This window comes from Branchiostoma lanceolatum, chromosome 1 (assembly GCF_035083965.1).
Source record: "Branchiostoma lanceolatum isolate klBraLanc5 chromosome 1, klBraLanc5.hap2, whole genome shotgun sequence".
NCBI classification, from domain to species: domain Eukaryota; kingdom Metazoa; phylum Chordata; class Leptocardii; order Amphioxiformes; family Branchiostomatidae; genus Branchiostoma; species Branchiostoma lanceolatum.
The window spans coordinates 22,577,592-22,597,391 of record NC_089722.1 but is presented as its reverse complement, the minus strand read 5'-3'; the positions used below and the strand labels follow the sequence as shown (position 1 = coordinate 22,597,391).

At 41.0% G+C, this 19,800-nt stretch overlaps 2 protein-coding genes across 27 annotated transcripts in view; one reads left to right on the top strand and one right to left on the bottom strand.

The window, feature by feature from the left end:
- The first annotated feature begins 1,354 nt into the window (after positions 1–1,354).
- LOC136442034 (golgin subfamily A member 6-like protein 7) lies at positions 1,355–10,878 on the top strand. Of its 7 annotated transcripts, none has more exons than XM_066438638.1 (16): positions 1,355–1,452; positions 3,319–3,398; positions 4,066–4,113; positions 4,459–4,512; positions 5,116–5,178; positions 5,310–5,351; positions 5,768–5,809; positions 6,515–6,607; positions 6,892–7,097; positions 7,752–7,851; positions 8,083–8,187; positions 8,332–8,403; positions 8,851–8,916; positions 9,096–9,188; positions 9,679–9,831; positions 10,104–10,878. In XM_066438638.1, exons 1-16 carry the CDS (start codon positions 1,410–1,412, stop codon positions 10,164–10,166), a joined length of 1,323 nt encoding a protein of 440 aa, XP_066294735.1. In that variant the 5' UTR covers positions 1,355–1,409; the 3' UTR covers positions 10,167–10,878. The 7 variants fall into 7 exon arrangements, with proteins under 7 accessions (XP_066294735.1, XP_066294729.1, XP_066294744.1 ...); XM_066438632.1 differs by having other exon boundaries at positions 9,676–9,831; XM_066438647.1 differs by lacking the exon at positions 5,116–5,178 and having other exon boundaries at positions 9,676–9,831.
- Positions 10,879–12,473: 1,595 nt separating this feature from the next.
- LOC136441901 (autism susceptibility gene 2 protein homolog) overlaps positions 12,474–19,800 on the bottom strand; it is a 227,259-nt gene continuing 219,932 nt past the window's right edge. For 19 of the 20 annotated variants that reach the window (XM_066438456.1, XM_066438472.1, XM_066438465.1 and 16 more), the window contains 6 exons: positions 19,409–19,489; positions 17,708–17,773; positions 17,103–17,235; positions 16,664–16,819; positions 16,187–16,430; positions 12,474–15,797 (listed from right to left, as the gene is read on the bottom strand). In XM_066438456.1, coding sequence (XP_066294553.1) covers positions 14,624–15,797; positions 16,187–16,430; positions 16,664–16,819; positions 17,103–17,235; positions 17,708–17,773; positions 19,409–19,489 — 1,854 coding nt within the window. In that variant the 3' untranslated portion in view covers positions 12,474–14,623. The remainder of the gene's footprint in view (positions 15,798–16,186; positions 16,431–16,663; positions 16,820–17,102; positions 17,236–17,707; positions 17,774–19,408; positions 19,490–19,800) is intronic. The other variant, XM_066438480.1, reaches the window with a different exon arrangement.

Below are 19,800 nucleotides of genomic sequence, written 5' to 3'. Positions count from 1 at the left end.
CGCTATCGGCGCTATTCATGACTTGCAAAGGAAAATAAAGGGTTATAGTTTCTGTAATAAGGCGTCTGCTGTGCACGTGTATTCCATCCCAGCTTCATATAACGTTATATAGAACACGAATTCGATGCTGCCGTCTTGGAATCGAACTATTCGAACGGTGTTCGGAACGTTCAAATACTTTACCTTTTGTATCTACATTATGGCATCTAAACACCTGAAAAAACACGGGACGTTTTGTTTTCATACCAACAGTCATGCCGTATTTTTCTAGAGCGGGATTGCAAATCTGAACAGCTGACAGAGTCATGGCGTCTGTGTTATCTTTGTACGGTGCCATCCCGTCTGAGCGCAGTGATGATCGGTACGGAAGTCTGCACTTGTCGGTGCGAGGGACTAGCCCATATATGAGCGGATCTTACTGCCTTGTTCAACAGGTTAGCATGGCGTACTATGAAGAGTCGGGATGGCCGTCACTTCGTATCAACATCGGCAGGTGGACAAGCGACACACCCACACGGTACGTACCGCGTATTAACACCGCAAGTCCCCGCCTAGCAATAACGTTACAGGTTTTTACGCCTCGTTACAACGATATGTCTTTAGTAGAATTAAATTCGATCGCTACTTGTGTACAGCCAAACAAACAAACAAACATATGAAAAGTACAAATATGATATTCAGCACATGAGATGGAAAGGAGATGGAGAAAGGACATGTGACCATATACCGACAAGGAAGCGGAACAACAGAGACAACAACACAACAACAACCTTCTATCAGAGTAACCGTATAGTAATCCTAAAAACGGCCTAGACCGAAGAGTTTAAACTTTCATGGTTAGATAAAGGTTGAGAAAAACAGTGATAACTCTACCGACATCAGTTCAGAAACAAATCAATGGTAGTATCGAGATCTTTATTCTCAGTTTATTCATATCTTTTCGTTTTCATGTTCGAACATGATTGTGACGTCACGTGAAAACAAAGAACGACTTCCTCGGTGTCTGCTGAATACTCTTTCAGCACCAAGGTCAAACCCGAGGGTGACAGTTATATTGAACCTAACATAGGGATAGAATGGATGCTTTGCTTAGAGTCAAATTAGATTCATATTAAAAAACTAGCATTCCGTGGCTTCGGAGAACCTTCAGATTTTCTATCTTTGTTGTTGTTACTTCTCCAGGCTAAATGTAGTGTGACTTTTATGACGTCATCAATAGGCAGGATTTCGTTCGGAACAACTTTGCTTTGTTCCATTGTTAGTTTTATGACGTCTCAATAGGTAGGCCTCGTTTCGGAACAACGTCACAACGTTCCATTGTTTAGTGTCCTATTGTTTGGAATCAATACTTGCTCCTAACTACGCAGTCTGAAAAATTGCAGCGCGCTAGGAAATTTCTGCTCGACAAAATGACGAAGAAGTCCAAGAAGGAGAAAAATAGGGAAAAGCTAGGTGAGAAAACATGAAAGACATTGATCTGATATGCTGTAGCATCTTGTGGTCTAGGCTGACAACTATAACTTTGCATTGTGTAATGTCTACCGGCCAAAGTTTGTAAGTATGGGGTCCGGATCCGTTGAGGTACACTTAGTATTTTTTATTTGAGCTACAGTAGAAAATACCCTGCAAAGAGCAGATAGATGGTGTCCCCTAAGTATGGAGTAGTCAAGAGATCCCATAGCCTTCACACAGATCGTCATTTGCTTTAGGGTTATTTACAACGAAATTTTTTGTCGTTATCGCTACATGAGGACTTGGTGTTTTGACACTCAAAAGTACGTCGTTTTCAGATATTTAGAGATAAACTACAGGATTGCTGGAAATTGGAAGGTGTAAACAAAGCCGACAATCACAAATAACTTGACCAAGGAGTTTTTTCAGAAGAAGAACAAAGTCAAATGGTAGTCAACTACTAAAAACAGGACTTATACAAGAGAGGGGTTAATGGTGTTGTGTTCTTTTTCATATACTGTACTGTCATATCAATATTTTTGCTACGATCATTTTTAACTTGGAACTCTCAGTTCCATTTGGCCTAGTTTTATTGTTTTAGTTTTTGTTGTAACGTTGGGTAACATAAATTCGCGGGGTACTTAAATTCGCGATTTTTCGAAAACGGCGTATTTAGGGATATGTGCTACATGCAAAATCAGTTATAACGCCAGCAATGCAAAGCAGATAGACTAACGTATTCAGAACACTGACTGAAAAGCTTCGATAACCATGCATTAGAAGTTGGCGACGTCAAAAACTCTCCGTCCCTTATTGACAGAGTCTGGGGGCTTCGTGGGAGAATCACCCAGCACGGTTGTTCGCTGGTTTATAAGACAAATGTCACATCTCCTGCCTGCTAAACACAATTATTTATAAGACAACTTATTACAATCTCTTTTGCTAACCTGCAACTGGATTCTAAGTGTGATCAATCATCAAAACTCCTCTCTGTTGCTACAACCTACGGCACGTGTATTTTCCCGCCGCCATATTGTTAACCAGAATCCTGTTGTCAAGCAGACGACAAAGGTTTGTGAGGAACACTTTTTTGTCTAAATGCTGCGTGTGATAGTGGACTGAGGAAGATATTTTCCTCAAAGTTTGCTCCTAACACAACAAGGAACACATGGACATAGTAGTATTACCATTGCTACGGCATCCAGCTAACTTTCCATGAATAATGTAACGTTACACGTTGCCCGATGATGACGATGGGCCGACTTTGAGTGAAGTTCTACCGACTCAACACACGGGTTGTTCCCTAACTGGCCTGATGTGTGCGGTACGGCCGTTTTTTCGTGTATTTTTTTTACTTGGACACGTCTATATCCATAGCACTCTCCTCAAGCCAAGGATGGAACGAATAGCTGCTGTATAAAATGTGATTAGCGGTAAGATATTCAAGACGAATCTTCTCTCCCGAATTAATTGCCCCCCTGTCCGACAGCACCTTTATTGTGCGTGCGGCGGACGGTAGTTTCAAGTTGAAATATTATGGTGTCAGCACGACTAGAGACAAAATCTACCATATATATGATTAGTGCAAAGATAGTACATGATACTGACAGAATAATAGAAAAAAAGGATGGTTTATTGTTCTGCTAGATTGATTTCAGTCAACCATTATCGGAAAAATCCCGAATTTATGTTACCCAACGTTACAACTAAAAGTTTTTTCATGACTTTGTTTATTTGTGTTTTTTTTCAATGTTAACGTTATTGATTGTCAATACTTTGTATCACATGGTTGACTGAACTCTTTGGGATTGAAGTTGTTTTCTGCTATACATTCGTTTTCATATTGCATCCCCTGTATTCACTCAGGAACCATCAATATGATGGCTATCGAGCTACAAGCAATGAGAAGCTCTAATGAAGAGCTGAGAAGCTGCGTCCAATCGCTGGTATGTATTGTTTGTTTGTTTGTTTCTGTTTATTTGTACAATAAACATTGCATGATGATAAAAACATTTGCAGGAGAAGGGAAAAACTAAGTGGCTTATTATATGCCCTCCACCTTCAAACTCGTTTAACATTTATTACAACAATAAAGAAGAGATAGATAATACGTACAGTACATGGAAAAGTGATTGATCACAATAGGAATGAGTACTACAACTAATGCTAGTTGTTTTCACCTTTCCCAAAACTAGAATCAAAAAAAAATTCTAATGTGTTACTTAGTGTCACTCAGATGTTACTTACCTAGAGATAGATTTAACAACAGGATGGAAGAGTCTATGGCTACATCAACACATCATTATGTATTCAAACGTTTGCCATGTACTAAATGTATTAAAAATTTGCTAATTATGCTAACAAAATGACTACCACTGGGTAGTTTATCTTTTTCAGGCGACTGACCCTACTTTGAAAAGAAAAATGATAAAGAGGAAAACTAATATGGGAAGATTGAAGAAGGGTTATATTTGCTGGGGTATGGAAAGGGCATAATAAGTTGTAAAGAGCTTATCAGCCAGTGCCTTGATTCTTATGGTGTGACTGTCATCTTTTCGCTAACATGCTATAATGCTCACTTGTCTAACATTTTTCACCCCTCTTCATTCCCAGGTTGAAAACGCAGAGAAAGCGAAGAAGGAGGCAAAGAGGCAGGAGGAGGTGAAATTTCTGTATTAACGTATAATTCTTAGGACGATGTAGAAAAGAACTACATTAGCATATTCTGTATCAATTGTGTTTGTCGATAGGCTTCCCGAGCCATGCTTTACAAAGTACTTCTCCAGTTTTATTGATAAGTGATAATTTGTTGCCATCTATCCATGACTACGCTTACAATAGATAAATGATATATCTCAGCTATTTCCACCTACATTTCCCAGTTTGATTTAATAGAATACCTTTTCAGAGGCTACCTAACAATGAATTTGACTGCTGGAATACAGCTTGATATGCTTGAAACAATAACAGCTCGCCACCTTTTTCCTCCCTTGCCCTCTTCCGCAGATGCTGCTTACGCAACAGCAAACGTACAGACAGTTGAGCGAGATCCATCTAAAGGTTAGAATTTCAATAAAGTAAAACCTTCCTTCCCCCAATGAGTTTGCTGTAATTAGACATGCTATTCCATTCACATGTTTGTTTTCCTTTCTGGATATTCATGTTCATGTAACCAATAGGGAATTGAGTGCCAAATGGCTATACTTCAGTTTGCTAAAGGTTGGTAGCCATGCTCTGTTCAAACAACAACAGTGCTTTGTTGTTCGAGTCACAAACGCAACTTGATTTGCACTTGTGAAAAGTGTGAATAGTAGATAGATAGATATATAGTGACAAGAGTTGAAATAGTATATATTTATGCAATGGACATGCTTTTAGATTCTTAGGTGTTAGCAGCACTACATCAAATGGTCAGTGTTCTGGCGTCGTGCTATCAAACGTCAAATGTGTAAGATGCCAGTCAGAATAGAAAACTTAGGACCTACAGTGAAATCAAAGTATGTATTGGGTAGTGACAGTAAGAAGGAATTAGTGTTGCAGCGATGGCTTGAAGATCAAACCATTAGGTAGACAGCAGGAATTGACAAAAAAAAGTTAGCTTGGTACCTTGACTTACTACTAAGACCCCTCCATATTTTTCAAATAATTTTGTATCCTCCTTAGCATATGGTTGAACTTCAAGAAGTCAACATGGCGAACAAGCTGGCAAATGATGCAATGATGGGGGTAAGTACCAATGGTTCACGTGAAGTTCTGTATTATGGCATTTCCTTGTAGGATCTGTACTTTTATGGTGAATATTGATTATACAAAACAAAATGTCTGACGCTCATTTCAGTATTTTCAAATGTCCGCAGGCGCTAGAAGAGATTGCCCAGGAGGAGTACAACAAAAGGACGGTAGGTTAACAACAGCAGGACACGCTCCTTCAAAATGATAAACAAAACAAGAGTTAACAAATTTCATCCTCTTATGTTATACTCAATTGTGACTTCATCTTAAAGGGAAGCAGAACTTGAAATTGAAAAGCCTATCATGTAGCTCGACAGAGGCTCATGTTATGATACGCTGAAATTTCATTACTAGTTACAAAATCTTTCGAAATTATTTTAAGCACAGCTCAGTTTTTCTCACAAACACAACTTCATTTGCACTTATAAATTCAAGTTTTAATACTGGTGGGAGTAAGTACCAATGGTTTTGTATTATTGCGTTTTCTTGTATGATCTGTCCTTTTCTGATGGATATTGATTATTTGTAAATCTGGCATGCGCCTCGTTCTGACGCTCATTTCAATATTTTCTATTGTCCGCAGGCCCTAGAAGAGATTGCTCAGGAAGAGGGTAGCAGAAGGAAGGTAGGTTGACAACATCAGGCTCCTTCAAATTGAACAACAAGAGTTCAAAAAATCTCATATCTCCTCTTATACTCAATGGTGATTTCATTTAAAACGGGAGCAAAACTTGAAATTGAAAAGCCTGTGCTAAACTAAACATATAGTCAAGTTCTCGCGTGTTTTACATCAGTACGTCAAAGCTCGGGGCTCTCCCACTGTTTGCGACTCGCGCCGTGCTGACGGCTACTCGACTTCATGACCGATTGAATTTGATAAAGTCAGCCAGCTACATGTCCCATCAGTTCTGATATATATGAATAGGGCTTTTTGAACTGGCTTTCTCGAAAATGGATTTCGAGGAATTTGAAGGAATCGAAGAGTTATTAGTAGGCATTTCGAAGTTACGATCAATGTTGAGAAGGTCTTCAGGGAAAGACAGAGAGACTGGAACTATACGTTGTCAATGTATTTCTACCTCGAATGAAAAATTGTCTCAGCTTTGTCAATTTCACTGTGAACAAAAAACAATAACACGAAAGCCTCCTAGATATCGATCCTTTCCCTCTCTACGAAATTACATTCCTGCCAACTAAAATTAATTTACTGTATGCTGTGCCACCCCCGACTTGAATATGTATTTGAAAGAAAGAAATCAAACTGCATTGGGACGGTCACCATGGATTACATGGATGACTGAGCGGTGAATGGTGCTGTGTTGTTTTCCAGGAAATGGAAGGTGAAGTGACAAGAGTCCGTGAGCGTTTGCACCAACAGGAGGGGGCCACGCGCTCCTTGGAGGATAGCATGAGACTGGAACAGGTGTGTTTGTTTGCTTGTGTGTGTGTGTGTGTGTGTGTGTGTGTGTGTGTGTGTGTGTGTGTGTGTGTGTGTGTGTGTGTGCGTGTGTGTGTGTGTAAAAGGGGTGTTCTTTCTTACGGACATACTGCCATACACCCTCCTACGGCACTACTATACTCTAGACTTTCGGGAAGTCTCTGACAAGGGTGTATATGGAAGAAACAAGAAAGATTGTGTGATAGCAAAGTGGTCCTTGGTGATTGTGAAAGTGTTTGAGTGAGTTAGTGTCCCTTTTCCTTTAACAGGAGAAGGTCAGCGAAATGAGAGAGAGGATGGGGACAATGGAAGACGAGCTCCGTGTCATGGAAAGGGAGAAGAACTTCGCCGTTCAAAGGGACAAGGAAACATCGATGCTGTTGAACAGAGAAGACGAACGCATCCTCGCAGCACTCAACACCGAGTGCCAGAGAACCGATCAATGGTTGAGGTCTTATGCTGCAAAGTCATCAAGGTACGGGAAAATATTCATTGACTCAATGTATGAAGTCTAATAGATGTTTTCAGTGTGTCTGTCTCTGTCGGTGTGTATAGGTTAATGTATGTAATACACTGTCACTGTCAGTAGATTGGCATGAAATGAGTGGAAAGATGACTGTAAAATACAGACTTGCCAGAGACTAGAAGTACAGTTCAGAGGTGGTAGGACTAATCATAAATCAGTCATGACCGTCGATCTAAGTGGGGAATTGTTGTCTGTCTGTCTGTCTGTGTTTTAGCAGTTTATATTAGTCACTTTCATCGTAGAGTGGCACTACGCGATCTCTTGACACATGTACACAATTTTAATCAAAACCACATTTCCATGATTAATAAACTACAATGAAACAAGACAAACGAGAAACTAAATATTTCCTGCTGTTAGATCTTCAAACTCTTGTGTAATGTTTGTTTATCACCTGACAAAACTACAGGCTAACATTTGTGACTTATGATGATAATCTCAAATGTTACATCTATAAGAGAGAGGCATTTCTGAACTCAAACATGCTTGGTTTTCCAACACTACACATTTTTACTTGTTCTTTTGTGTTGAAAGGTGAAAACAAAAACAGTCACTGTATATATGTGCTGTAACTAATACATTGTAGTTTATTGTATTTTTCAGTGGTGACCAAGAAGCTGATGAGTTTGACCAATCCCTGGACATGAGTGAGAACATAGGCCAGAGTCCACACAAGTCCAGGTCTGCTGTGTCCAAGGCGCTGGTAGGTCGGACATGTGCCTTTCATCTTTAATACCTTCTTCTCAACAACACCATAGATTAAGAGGTTTACAAACTTCAGGATTACATTGTACTCACGGGACAATATGAAAGAATGTCCAAATCAACAATGAACAATTTGAGAATGCTGTCTAATTTTGTTTTTATTTGACAAATTGCAATGTACATAATGTTTTGACTTTTTTGCTGATGAAGTTGATTAATGAATCTATAGGATGATCTGAAAGAATCGAATGAAGACCTACGGAAACTGGTGTCAGAAATGCATAGGGAGAAAACGGCTGAAAAGATGGCAACTCAGGAGGCAAGGAAAGAAAAGGTAAAGGAATAACTTACTCAAATCAAAGAACTTTATCTTTTTGTCAACTCTGTCAACTCTTGTTCAATTACTTAGACGTTATATTCACAACAAGCTAATGATCTTAATACCTATCAAATTATAATAACTTTTTTGGTCACCAAGGAGAAGCTAAGTGAGCTTTACGATAGTGAGAAGGAGAAGGAAATGGAAACCATGAGGAAACAGTTCGTTCAGGTAAGGGTGAGTGGAAAGACCTGTACCCGTACGGTACAGTAAATACGAGGGCCCATAAGAACAATGTAGAGCATGTTACTGTTTTTTTGCCATTTCCGCTGAAGGGATTTAGTGTCCTACAATTAGGTTTCTAAGTAACTTAGTATTTAAAGTAAAGATGTTACTCTGAAAATTGCTTACAATACACAGACAATTATAAGTTTGAGGTCTATAGAATATCATGCCAAACCTGTGTAGTCTATTTTCGCTCATATGATACAAATCGTTTCACAAAAATGTCATAATACAGTTTGGGCTTCTGGGAAATGATTATGTACATATACATATACATTGTCTTACTAGCACATCTGATAATGATATACTTAGTAGCTGTTTGTGTGTCGATTTCAAAGCTCAGTAGCATGATCCAAAGCCTCTGACTATATCAACTACAACTTACGTCTTCAGAACACACTGGAAGCAATGAAAGAAAACGAAGAAAAGATCATCTTCCAGTACACGACTATGCTAAATGTGAGTATGTAACCAGCCACATATGGCTTTTTCTCCTAATGGTAACTGTTACAAATGTAGTTCTTTTACAGTGCTTATTTCTTTATATCCTTTTATGGCCTTTGCTATTGCTCTTTATATTTGCATATGTTATAATTGATAGATAGATGGATAGATGTGTGTGATTCTCTCTTATACAGGAAGAGAAGACACTGAGTAGTAAGATCAGGAGAGAGAGAGACGAGTTGTCTGGGAAGGTCTGGGACTTAGAGACCCAAATTGAGATTCTGAAGGTTAGAAAACTTCTTATTCCTACGGACATAATTCTTACCGGAGGCAGAGGTCTGAGAGTTGCTCTTACATCATGAAAGAAATCATCGTCATGATAGAAGTCTTTATCATTTTCAATTGGCTGTTTTTAGGTATGAACAAGGACATTATATAGAAAGAAACATTTTGTTATCATGGCGCACATTTATGTAACGTTACCTGTAGTTATTAATGTATTGCTTATAATCTTCTTTTAGAAAGCTCGGTAATCACCAACTGAAATACTGATGAGTTTTAAGATATATTTTGAAAATAAACTACTATATGTTTTCTATGTAAATTACAAAGCTTTCACATCTAGACATCTGTGTGTTTGAATATGTATGATCATACGAATGTCATGGTTTTCCTTACAATGGCTTTCAATTTACTTTGTTTTGGATCCAGTAACTTGACATTTCAGCTATTCTTCCTGTGGTCCTAAATGATTTCTATCTAATGTCTGTTTAGCAGGCTGCCAAAGAACACGGACCGACGGGAACCGGGGAAGGAAGAAAGGAGCACAACATAAGAAAGGAACTGAAAGGAGAGGAGAAAGAAGGGGACGACACCGACAAAGACCGAACAGATATACACTCTAGGGGAGCAACATCTAGCAGAAACAGAGTAAGATTATAGCACCATGTTAAAAAAATATGTGTAAAACGTTTTGAAGTGACAGTAAGAGGAGATTCTAATGCTTGCTGAAGCTGAAAAGACACAGATCTTTTGTGGCAGACCATAGTCACTTTGCATATATATATATATATATATATATAGGAATATGGGTATCTCGGTAATTGTAATAACTTTATGTCTGCTCAGTTTTGGACCTGTAACTTTCCTTGCATATTGAGGAAACATGTAGTTTACTAACATTTGTGACTTTTGCCTTCCAGACAAGGCCAGCAAGACAGGTGTACAGACCGCCCGCGCGAAGACGCCATGACGACAAAAGCTGATAATGCTTTGTGATTTTTTTGTACTTCTGTGTTTTAGTTTATATCTATGTGTTGATAGAATAATGTAATTGTACGCAAATGAATCCTCCCTCAATACCTACCGGACCCCAATCCCTCAAGGTTTTATAGTGACGGAAAAAGGCAAGGTGCCGTGAGTATGTTACAACAGCCTCATTACTCAGATGGGCACCAAAACAACTGGCTGTAATTATACATCCTAGTAAAAACATGAAGACGAAGGCTGTATAAATTATTGAACTCGAGGACCAGTTAATCACGTGATAAACTGAATCCTCTATGTTCATTTTTTTTCAAATAGGAGGAAGGTTGTTCGGTATGACTGTATGTCCTTTTTACATGCGATTTTTGCACTATGTTGTATTTTCTTCTGTATGACCACAATGATAAATGATAAATGGTACGTATAAAAAGATCCAGAAGCTCTTCAATCGCAATGATAACGACGGTTATAGGACACACAGAGCTTGTTGGAGCCAATAACGTTTTAGTGCATATTTCCTCGATTCACACGTCTCACAATGATAGAGAAGTTATCATTTAAAATGTGATAAACTTCTGCGTCCTATTACATTTCGAAGGTTGTTACAATAATTGAACACGCAGAACAGTTCACAACAATAAAAATCTAGGCAACAAATCTTCTATCACTTGTTTTATCAGAAATAAAGTTTCGTATGTCCTTGTTTGATAATTTTGTGCTCTGGCGTATGTTTATTATATAAGCGGATGAACAGTCAACTGACAGTCACTTGCCTCATATACTAAGTAGACCAAGTATCGCAAAATCAAATTAGATCGACAGTCGGTTACACTGTGCCGGATGGTTTTAGATGGATAATCAGGGTATAGTAAGCTATCAACTTTGACCTTGATGGGTCGCACGAGGTCGCTTACTTCAATCTGGCTCCTGGTTGCACTATAGAGCGTACTGGCACAATATAACCGATTGTCGATGTAAATCACATTAAATCTTTAAGTAAATCCTTTTTAGATGAACGTGCAACTTAAGTTTGTGTAGTTATTGTCACTCCAACGCGCCGTACCTCAACACCCAAAATGCTCGTAGTGCAGTACTGCAATCAGCCGTATAGTGTCTCTTTTGAACCGCGCTGACAACGACGCGTCCAGGTTCATCTCTTCACAGGCCTCCGGTGGGTTACCTTCCCGTGGACTGACTCTTCTGGCCAATCAACCCTGTTTTCCCTGGACGTACCTCCGTAGGAAGACCTTTAGGCTCGCTTAATCGTCAAGCAGTTATCCTGTGTCGCATGATCTTCCTTCGGGTAATCAGGACATCGTGTACTTCTGTAACCTATGAACTCCCTTTCTACCAAGTTTGACCTTCTCTAGGTCACGCCCGTGTGCATACTAAGTCCCGATTACCCAACTGTTGGCCATGGCACAGTATAACCGACTGTAAGTCTAAACCGTCATTCACCCCTCGGTAATCTAACACCCCCATTCTGGCAGCTAGAATGGCTTGTACAACGTGTTTCGTGTATGAACTTATCACCTCTCATTGTGGGGGTAATGTGATGGTGCTAATGAACGGGTGTGCTAAGAGCTCCTGGCAGTACTGTTGCAGTACTTCAGTCAGCCGCAGGTCGTCTCTTTTGAACCGCGCCGATCGTCCATATGGTAAGCCATGTTTCACAGTCTCGTTTCGTCAACTGAAGTCATACCGATGCTTTTGGTTTGTATGACCGGCATAACTAGTTATTATTTAGTCTTTCTCTCCTTGTTGCTGTCCTGAGATTACAAAAATAGATGTTTTAGCTTAAGCTCGAATTGGTTCGCATCAAAGACAGTGAACCCAAAGTTCTATATTGAATTGTGTACGTTATAAAGTATGTTGCCCCATTGTGCCGTTCGCCCTCTGTTAAGAAAAAAAAAACATTTGACTTCTACATCATGTTCAGAGAGGACCCTTATAAAAAGTATCTCTGCGTTGATAAAAAAAGCAAAAGATACAGGCTCAAAGAGATATCCTTTCTTTTAATATTAGGCATACACCTCTTCACAAGTGTACTGCAATACTAACATTACACGATAGGTGTCGCTGTGAGACCGTCCCTGAAAAATGCTACGAGAACGGTCCTTCTAGTTGGGAACAAATTTTAAATGGTGAAACTTTCATAACCCTTATGCAGTTGTGTCCACAACCTGCATTTGCTGAGCTGACAATTCATAATTCAGTTCTGAATTCAACTGGCTGAATTCTCGGTTTAATGTAATTCTGAGCTTACAAGATACAAGTTTCAATTTAAACAAAAACACACCTGTGAATTCTGTAGTATTCTTTAATGGATGTTTCTTGTAGATGAAACAGATGGGACATGAACAACAGGCAAATCACACGGAGCATGTGCTAGACCTATGGTGTTGGACCAGAGAATTTCACAGCTTCTGACATGAACTTTTTCAACAATGTTTGGTGATTCAGTCCTACATCTTTCTTCTCAAAACATAGCATAGAAGAGCATTCACAAATCCTTCTGGAAGGATTCTGCAATTTGCAAACAAGGATTGAGAAAGAAGGCAGTTCTCTTAGTGGTCTTTTGTCATGTGAAAATCACAGAAAAAAGGACTATGCCTGTTGCGAAAAGGACACAGCCTTTCAGAGATGGAATACCTTTGTTGTACAGAGAATTTCGTACATACAAGGATGTCGGGGCTGAAACACCAAGAATGACTGTTGCCCACACGACTGTTGGGCAAATAGAACATTACATATCAGATATGTAGCAACAACTTCCTTTCATCATCCCCAACACCAGTCCTTTCAGGACTTAAAAGTACAAAAGAAGACAATAAGACATCTCTGTTCCATTTTTCGCTGTGAAGGTACATAAAACATCCCTGTGAATTCTCTGGGCAACCTACTCTGGCTAAAAGGACGTCAACATCACAGCACAGGAATTGACTACACGGGTGATGTTAGGTCTTCCTCTATGTTTTTGCTACTAAAATATACATAGCCTCTCACATTCAATATAGACAAATCTCTACATAGTAGGACAAAATTCCGAAGAAACTACAACACCAATGCTCTTTGTACAAATGCCCCTCCCAACAGAATGTGCCAGTGAAGTGGTCAGGTCAAGGGTCTGACCTTGAATTTGCTAGAAGTTGGTCAAGGTCAAGATGGAAGACCTGAAATAGTGGTACTGTACTGCATAGCTTAATGAGAAACTCAGTATCTCTTAAATGGCTGTTCTAGATTGCATCAAGGTCTGTGGACCTAGGATTTATAGAGGCAACATTTAGTCATTTTTTCTTCAAATCTTCTGAATGCTATCACTTAGAGTAAGTGCAATTTATGTACTGTTGAGTCCAAGAATCATTCACCAAAATATGTGAGACTGGGGATAATAGCATTTGTCCGGTGTAATGTGCACTGTAGGGTGTGTTATTTCAATCCAACCTCTCTGCTATAATATATGTACTGACAGAAAAAAAAAAGAGGCAAAACATGACCAATTTGTGTCCCTGAAATGACCACATCACTGGCACAGCAGAACTGGGTAGATGTAGACTGAAGGCTACAGTAGGGAGGGCACGTCACAACAAGCTTCTCTCTCCATAACAAATGATTATGATCAATTAATTTACATCACATTGATTGGAAATCTGTACAACATTGGTTCGTTTGTATACCAAACCTGTGATCACGACTAAAAATCATACTGGTTAGTTCAGCGGATAAATATAGAGTTTTGGTCTCCTATTTTATCTTTAAGTTCACGTTAGACCACAACTTACAACAGGCTTTCTCGTTCACACTCATGACAGTGAAAAATGTGTTAAAATTCCCCAAAATGGACATAAAAGCTAGTCATCAGGAATTAATGTCTTTAAAAAAAAGAAATACATATTCTGTACAAACATCCTAAGAAATGAGTTAGAAAAACTAAAAACCATGTTAAAATGTCCTCCATTTCTCATTGTGTTCACGCATGATTCAAACATCTGACTGTTTTCACGCATGATTCATACATTTGAAACATTCACAATTCATTGGCAGTTCATAAAGGTTATCTTCACATACAAACCTTGAAAAGGTTTCAAATTACACAATCTTCTAGGACGATATGCACCATTGCTATGTTACATTAATTCTCTTCATATCCACATCACAGTTTGGCAGTCACTTTTTTTTCTTTTGCATGATTGCAGACAAAATATGTGTATGAGTGATTGAATGGTCCAACTTCGGCCAGCTTCACTGTGCATAACTGACACCTTGTGACAACCATCCAAACTGCAGTACAAATACAGTGGCTCTTCTTGAGTCCAAAAGGAAGTCTGAAACAGCAGCACCCAGGCTGCCTCTGTACAAAAGCACCTCCTGGTGATGTCTAGTGGTCCTGCACATAGCTACACGCTGTACAACAGCACCTCCTACCGACATTTGCAGAGCTGGAGGAGTGCACAGGCTATCTGGCCTGCGAGTCTTCATTGGAATTGACGGAGACATCCCTGTCCTTGCTGGTGTTCTGCTCCTGCGCAGGGCTGCCGCCCGCAGAGCGAGGGTTTGTGGCAGGAGAGTTGTTCGTACTCCTGGGTGCAGAGTTGGCACTTGCAGATGGAATGAGAGGGGGTGGGTTGGAGGCCGGAGAGGTGCTGGCCTTGTGAACAGAGTTGGTGTGAGAGGAGGGTGGAGTGGCCGCCGGGCGGGGGTAGTGCATACCGCCAGGGTACATGGGGTGCATGTCAGCCCCACCGGGAACCATCCCCAGCATTTTGCTCCTCTCAAACTCTTCCCTCATGAACCGGTCGCGGTCGTCGGGGCGAAGGTGGGCAGCGCGTTCCATGTCGTTGCGCAGAAGGCTGTCACGATTGTACTCGAGCGGTTCTCGCTCTCGGAATCTGTCGTGCGGGAGCATGTTGGGCGCCGTCAGCCGGTGGATCATGTGATCTCGCATCATGGCTTCCCTGGCCATGAAGTCATTTCTGTGAAGCTCTGCCCGATTGAAGTCGAATGCACGGTGGTACGGATCGCGGAAGGGATCCCTCATAGGATCTGCGGGCCACATCCCGAGGTGTGGGCCAGGCAGGCGCGGGCGGTCAGGCAGACCGAACTGCCCTGCCATCATACGAGTCCTTTCCAGCATACTTATAGAACCCATGGTAGGTACAATGCCGGGATGAGAAGTGATGTCTGCCTCGCTGCGAGGCCTCTCCATACGCTCTAAAGATGACGCACTGTGTCGTTGCCTTTCCGACACAACCAGAACCTCCCCGTCCTCTTCCCTCTTCTCCTCCTTGACTTTGACATCGTTAGGTTTGGCCACGTTGTTAAAGGCACTGTCCGACTTGCCATCATGCTGGCTGCTGGGCTTTTCACCGGGAAATCTGTATGGGGAGATGCGACTGTCTGGTCCGTTTTGGAGTGGTCTGTTTTCTGTGCTCCTAGCAGAATCGCGACCGTCTCTGGACCTGTTGTCCTCAGTTCTAGACTTGTTTTCGCCATTGTCGAGGCTGTTGGCATGGTTCCTCTCCCTGTCGTGTTCCTTCATATGGTCCCGAGAATCGTTCCTGTGGTGCTCCGAGGACGGCGACTTTGACCGATCTCGCTCATGTTCCCTCTCCCGTTCCCTCTCTCGTTTCCTAGAGATAGGACACAAAGGAGAAGAGCCATCACTCAGTATGAAGGAAACAAAACACCATGTCAGATAAGATCTTTATCAGACCGTAGTTTTCCTCGAAGCTGATACATTTCCTGCATGTTTAAAAATAAAACTTAACTCCTTATACTGTTAGTAATGACGTATAATCTGTACCAAGAGAGTCTTGGCTCACAGTTACATGACAAATGACAAATGTTTGAAGGTTTAATTTTGGTATAATTTGGCAGTTTTGCCTTAACCTTCTCCCTGCTGCCTAATCCCGTAACTAATAGAGGACTGGTAGCTAATCGGCAACTTCCATCCACTACAGGTTAAACCACAGATTCTTTTATAACTGTTTCCCATTCCGTTAAGTACAACATCACTAACCTTTCCCTGTCCTTCTCTCGCTCCCGCTCTTCTTGTTTCTCCTTCTCCCGTTGTTCCCTTTCCGCCTCCGACAGCAGACTGGTTGTCTGAGACTCTGGCTTCAGGGAGCTGGGGCCCCACGGGTTGGGGTTGGGCGGCGTTGGAAAGGACGGTGGGGTCCGGTGGAGGCGGTTCCAGGGGTCGTGGGGGTTCCCTAGGCCAGGAATCGCCGGCATTTCACGGTTTCCAAACATGGTGCCGTTCCCTGCAATGGAAGAAAGATTCCATCTTACTACTAGTGCAATGCCTTTTCAATGACTGTTTGTTACACAAGTTATCTACATTGTACCTCATTCCATTAGCATGGACGGAAGTACAAATGTTTATGTGCAAGGTTGTTATGCATATCATGGAAAACTCTTGCAACAAGCTTCAGGATATAAACGTGGACCACAGATAGAATGGTAACATCAATTAATGCACTACACAAGGACATACCAAGACCACCGAATCCTAGTGCGCTTCCCAGGGGTCCGAAGTTGGGCCGAGCAAACGGTGACATCCCAAATGGACCAGGCGGGCTGAGGAAGGAGTTGTGAGCTGAGGGCCCAGGTGCAGGACCAAACGGAGTCGCCGGGGTGTGTGGCAAACCACCTGAAACAGAATGGAATATTGGATACTTAAAACACAGTCTTACAAGCAAACTGTAGCCTTCAATTCTGCAAACACTGTAGCAGTCCATATCAGACCATGAACAAGAGATGACTCTTGCTAAGGATTTAAAGCTACTAAAATTCTGACAGGAAGATATTAAAAGTTTTGTACAACATCAGTTCCTACAAAGGTGAATTTCAGATTTAGTTCACCCATTCCAACTACTAGATTGTTGAATGATTGTTGCTCTAGTTGAGTGCCAGTCACAGAAACAGTCCCTTACCAGCTGACTGTAGCATGGAGGTTGGACATGACAGATCGTGTGAGCGGTGCTGGATGTTGAACATGTTGGGACCGCCAGGCGGTCGGCCTAACAGGTCCGGCTTGTGCCCCTCACCCTGCGCCTCGGCTTTGGCCTGTAAGGACAAAAAGCAAAATGTTACCTGTCATAGAAAATCTCTCTCTCTCTATCCAATTTTACGTCTTTTATTCCCCATCATATGGGGGTTTGACGTGCTTACACATAGATGGGGGAGCCCCAGAACTCCTCATCAAGTGCAAGTCTTTTTTGTAGCAAGAGTTTGTTATTGTCATAGAAAATCAATTACTGTAAAATGCATTTATGTTCGCAGGGAACTAATTTCATGGTAGAGAGAAAATGGAGTGTTTGCTGTGGTTTTCAGTTCACGTTTGAAACAAAAGTAGCACTACAGTCACATGTAATTGAAACACTTTTCACTGTGGTTTAAGTTTGCGGTAAAGAGTTCACCGCGAAAACCGCCAACATAAAACCAGTGCAAACATTTCTTCATTTACAGTATACTGTGAAAGCTACAGTGAGAAAGAGAAATTCCAAAGCAAGGGTTGGTTTTGTGGAATATTCCCCACCTTTTGTTGATGATGGTAGATCTGCCAGGCTACATGTACGTGGACTGCACACCACTTGCCTGTCTTCTGCTAAAACACAGCACAAGAACGTGCAAGATCCTTAGTACAAAAATACATTAATTCCAATAGAAATGCATGCTATTACAAATGTGTCTGTACACATCACCTCACCAACATTCTAGCACCAGTTTGTAATCAGACTTTCAAAATGTGAGAGAAACATGTGGATTATACTGTTTTACAGCATACTTGGGTGGGATACAACTTTATATGAAGATTTGGGTATATTTTTGGGTTGTGTGATGAGTACAGCCATATGTTGGAGTGTGATGGTACTGCAGTATAGCTTGCCTTATCCTAGTAATGACAGAATGCACCTTTGTTACACCACAGAATAAATATTGTGTTATTGATTATAGTAAGTCCAGTGGTCTTGACACTTTCTTCATGTTACCGGTATGTGGCAAATTGGGTAACATGTTTCTTTTGCACATCACTTTGAATGATAAAATGACACTGAAGCTTTCGACATTTGTGAATCTGATTCAACAAGTTAGGCACATTTAGATTTTATGAGAAACAATGTGCAGCAAAGATCAGTGCTGTATGCCAGTGTGTTGCACTGACCTACTCAAGCCTACACAACTGTCAAGTACACTGGACTTTCCAGTCAGTCACTATGCAGTGGGCATAGAGCAGAAAGTGCCATTCAGGGAAGAACAGCAGCAGACTGACGTAGAATGCAGGAGAAGTGTGTGTACATATGTATGATGAATTGTGTTTGTTCAAAAAGTGTGTGTAGATATGCTTATTATCTGGTGCAAGTGCTTATCATATCTCTATCTATATACTGCTACACTGGAGAGCTGTAGTGTATGATGGGCGTATGTCATCACCATCAGTGTAGTAGGATATAAGAGACAATAGCACAGACAAAATTCACATGCCACCAGGCTGCAGTATACATGTGCTGTACATGGCCAGCAGACTTGTCCATTTTCTCCTGAAATACACAACCTACTCTCTCAGAGCCTACAGGCTAACTCCCAATTTAATTTGAACAAATCAACTCCTACTCAAAACGCAACCTTTCATTTGACCTTGGTAATCAGGGGTTTGACCTTCCAATCAGCAAGGGTAAAGGGTCAGCTAAATGTAATGAAGGTTTCACCCCACAGGATGATGGGAAGGGCCTGAGGACTCAACTGGGAAATCAAAAGCTATTGTTTCTAACTGACATTTCTGTTTCCACAAGGTTATGGGTAAGGCCATAGGGGCAAAGATCTAACCAACCTGAAAATCTATTACTGCATTAGTATTACATGTATGGTAATCATTCTAGTCTGCCTTTTTTTTACTTTGGTTACAGACAACACCGTCTAGCTTCCTGCAGATTCAGCAAGTCTTTGTCCCAAAGCTGGAATGTTATAGTTTCAGGGTTGAAGGTTGTGATGATAGAGTATGTAGTGCTGCTACAGATACAAGACTGCGTATCAGCAGTTTGCAGAGATACATGTACATGTATATCAGTTCCATGTTCGTGCTTGTGGTATGAGTGTGCACTGTGGTATGACCTTTATGATGTATTGTCTCCACTTCCTATACCTGAGGTATATGTAAATATGTTGTTATGTGAAGCATCGGTTTGTGAGCTTGAGTGGGCATTGTAAGAGATGTATCAGAGAGATTGTAAATGGGCACCTTTGGGGTGGGTTCTTTGGAAATGCCGAGAGGTGCCCCAGGAATCCTACCGAGGGGAAATCCGCTGCGGGCATCATCGGCCTGCGTCAGCAAAGAAAAGGCATGGATACATGTCATAGGGACTGTACACCAGGAGACAACCCTGTGCATTCATCCAACAATGAAGAACTACAAATCAGAATGCACAAACTGTTCCCTGGGGTACCGTAGAGTGAAGCAGGAAAAAGCAAGAACAACACTGAAGCATGCAATTAGAGCGTTGAAAATCTTTAAGCATTAACTTTTGCTGACTGGCTTGGGACCTAGATTAAAGTAACTATTCATCATTACCTTAGAACAAATGTACATGTACAACTACTCTTATTTGACAAAGCACTATCTACCGAACTGGC

Bases quoted from the DNA above. Each gene is read 5' to 3' on its own strand.
- LOC136442034 (XM_066438632.1), top strand. From the start codon at position 1,410: ATGACGAAGAAGTCCAAGAAGGAGAAAAATAGGGAAAAGCTAG. The intron at 6,608-6,891 runs GTGTGTTTGTTT...TTCCTTTAACAG, and splicing joins ATAGCATGAGACTGGAACAG to GAGAAGGTCAGCGAAATGAG. The intron at 8,917-9,095 runs GTGAGTATGTAA...TCTCTTATACAG, and splicing joins AGTACACGACTATGCTAAAT to GAAGAGAAGACACTGAGTAG.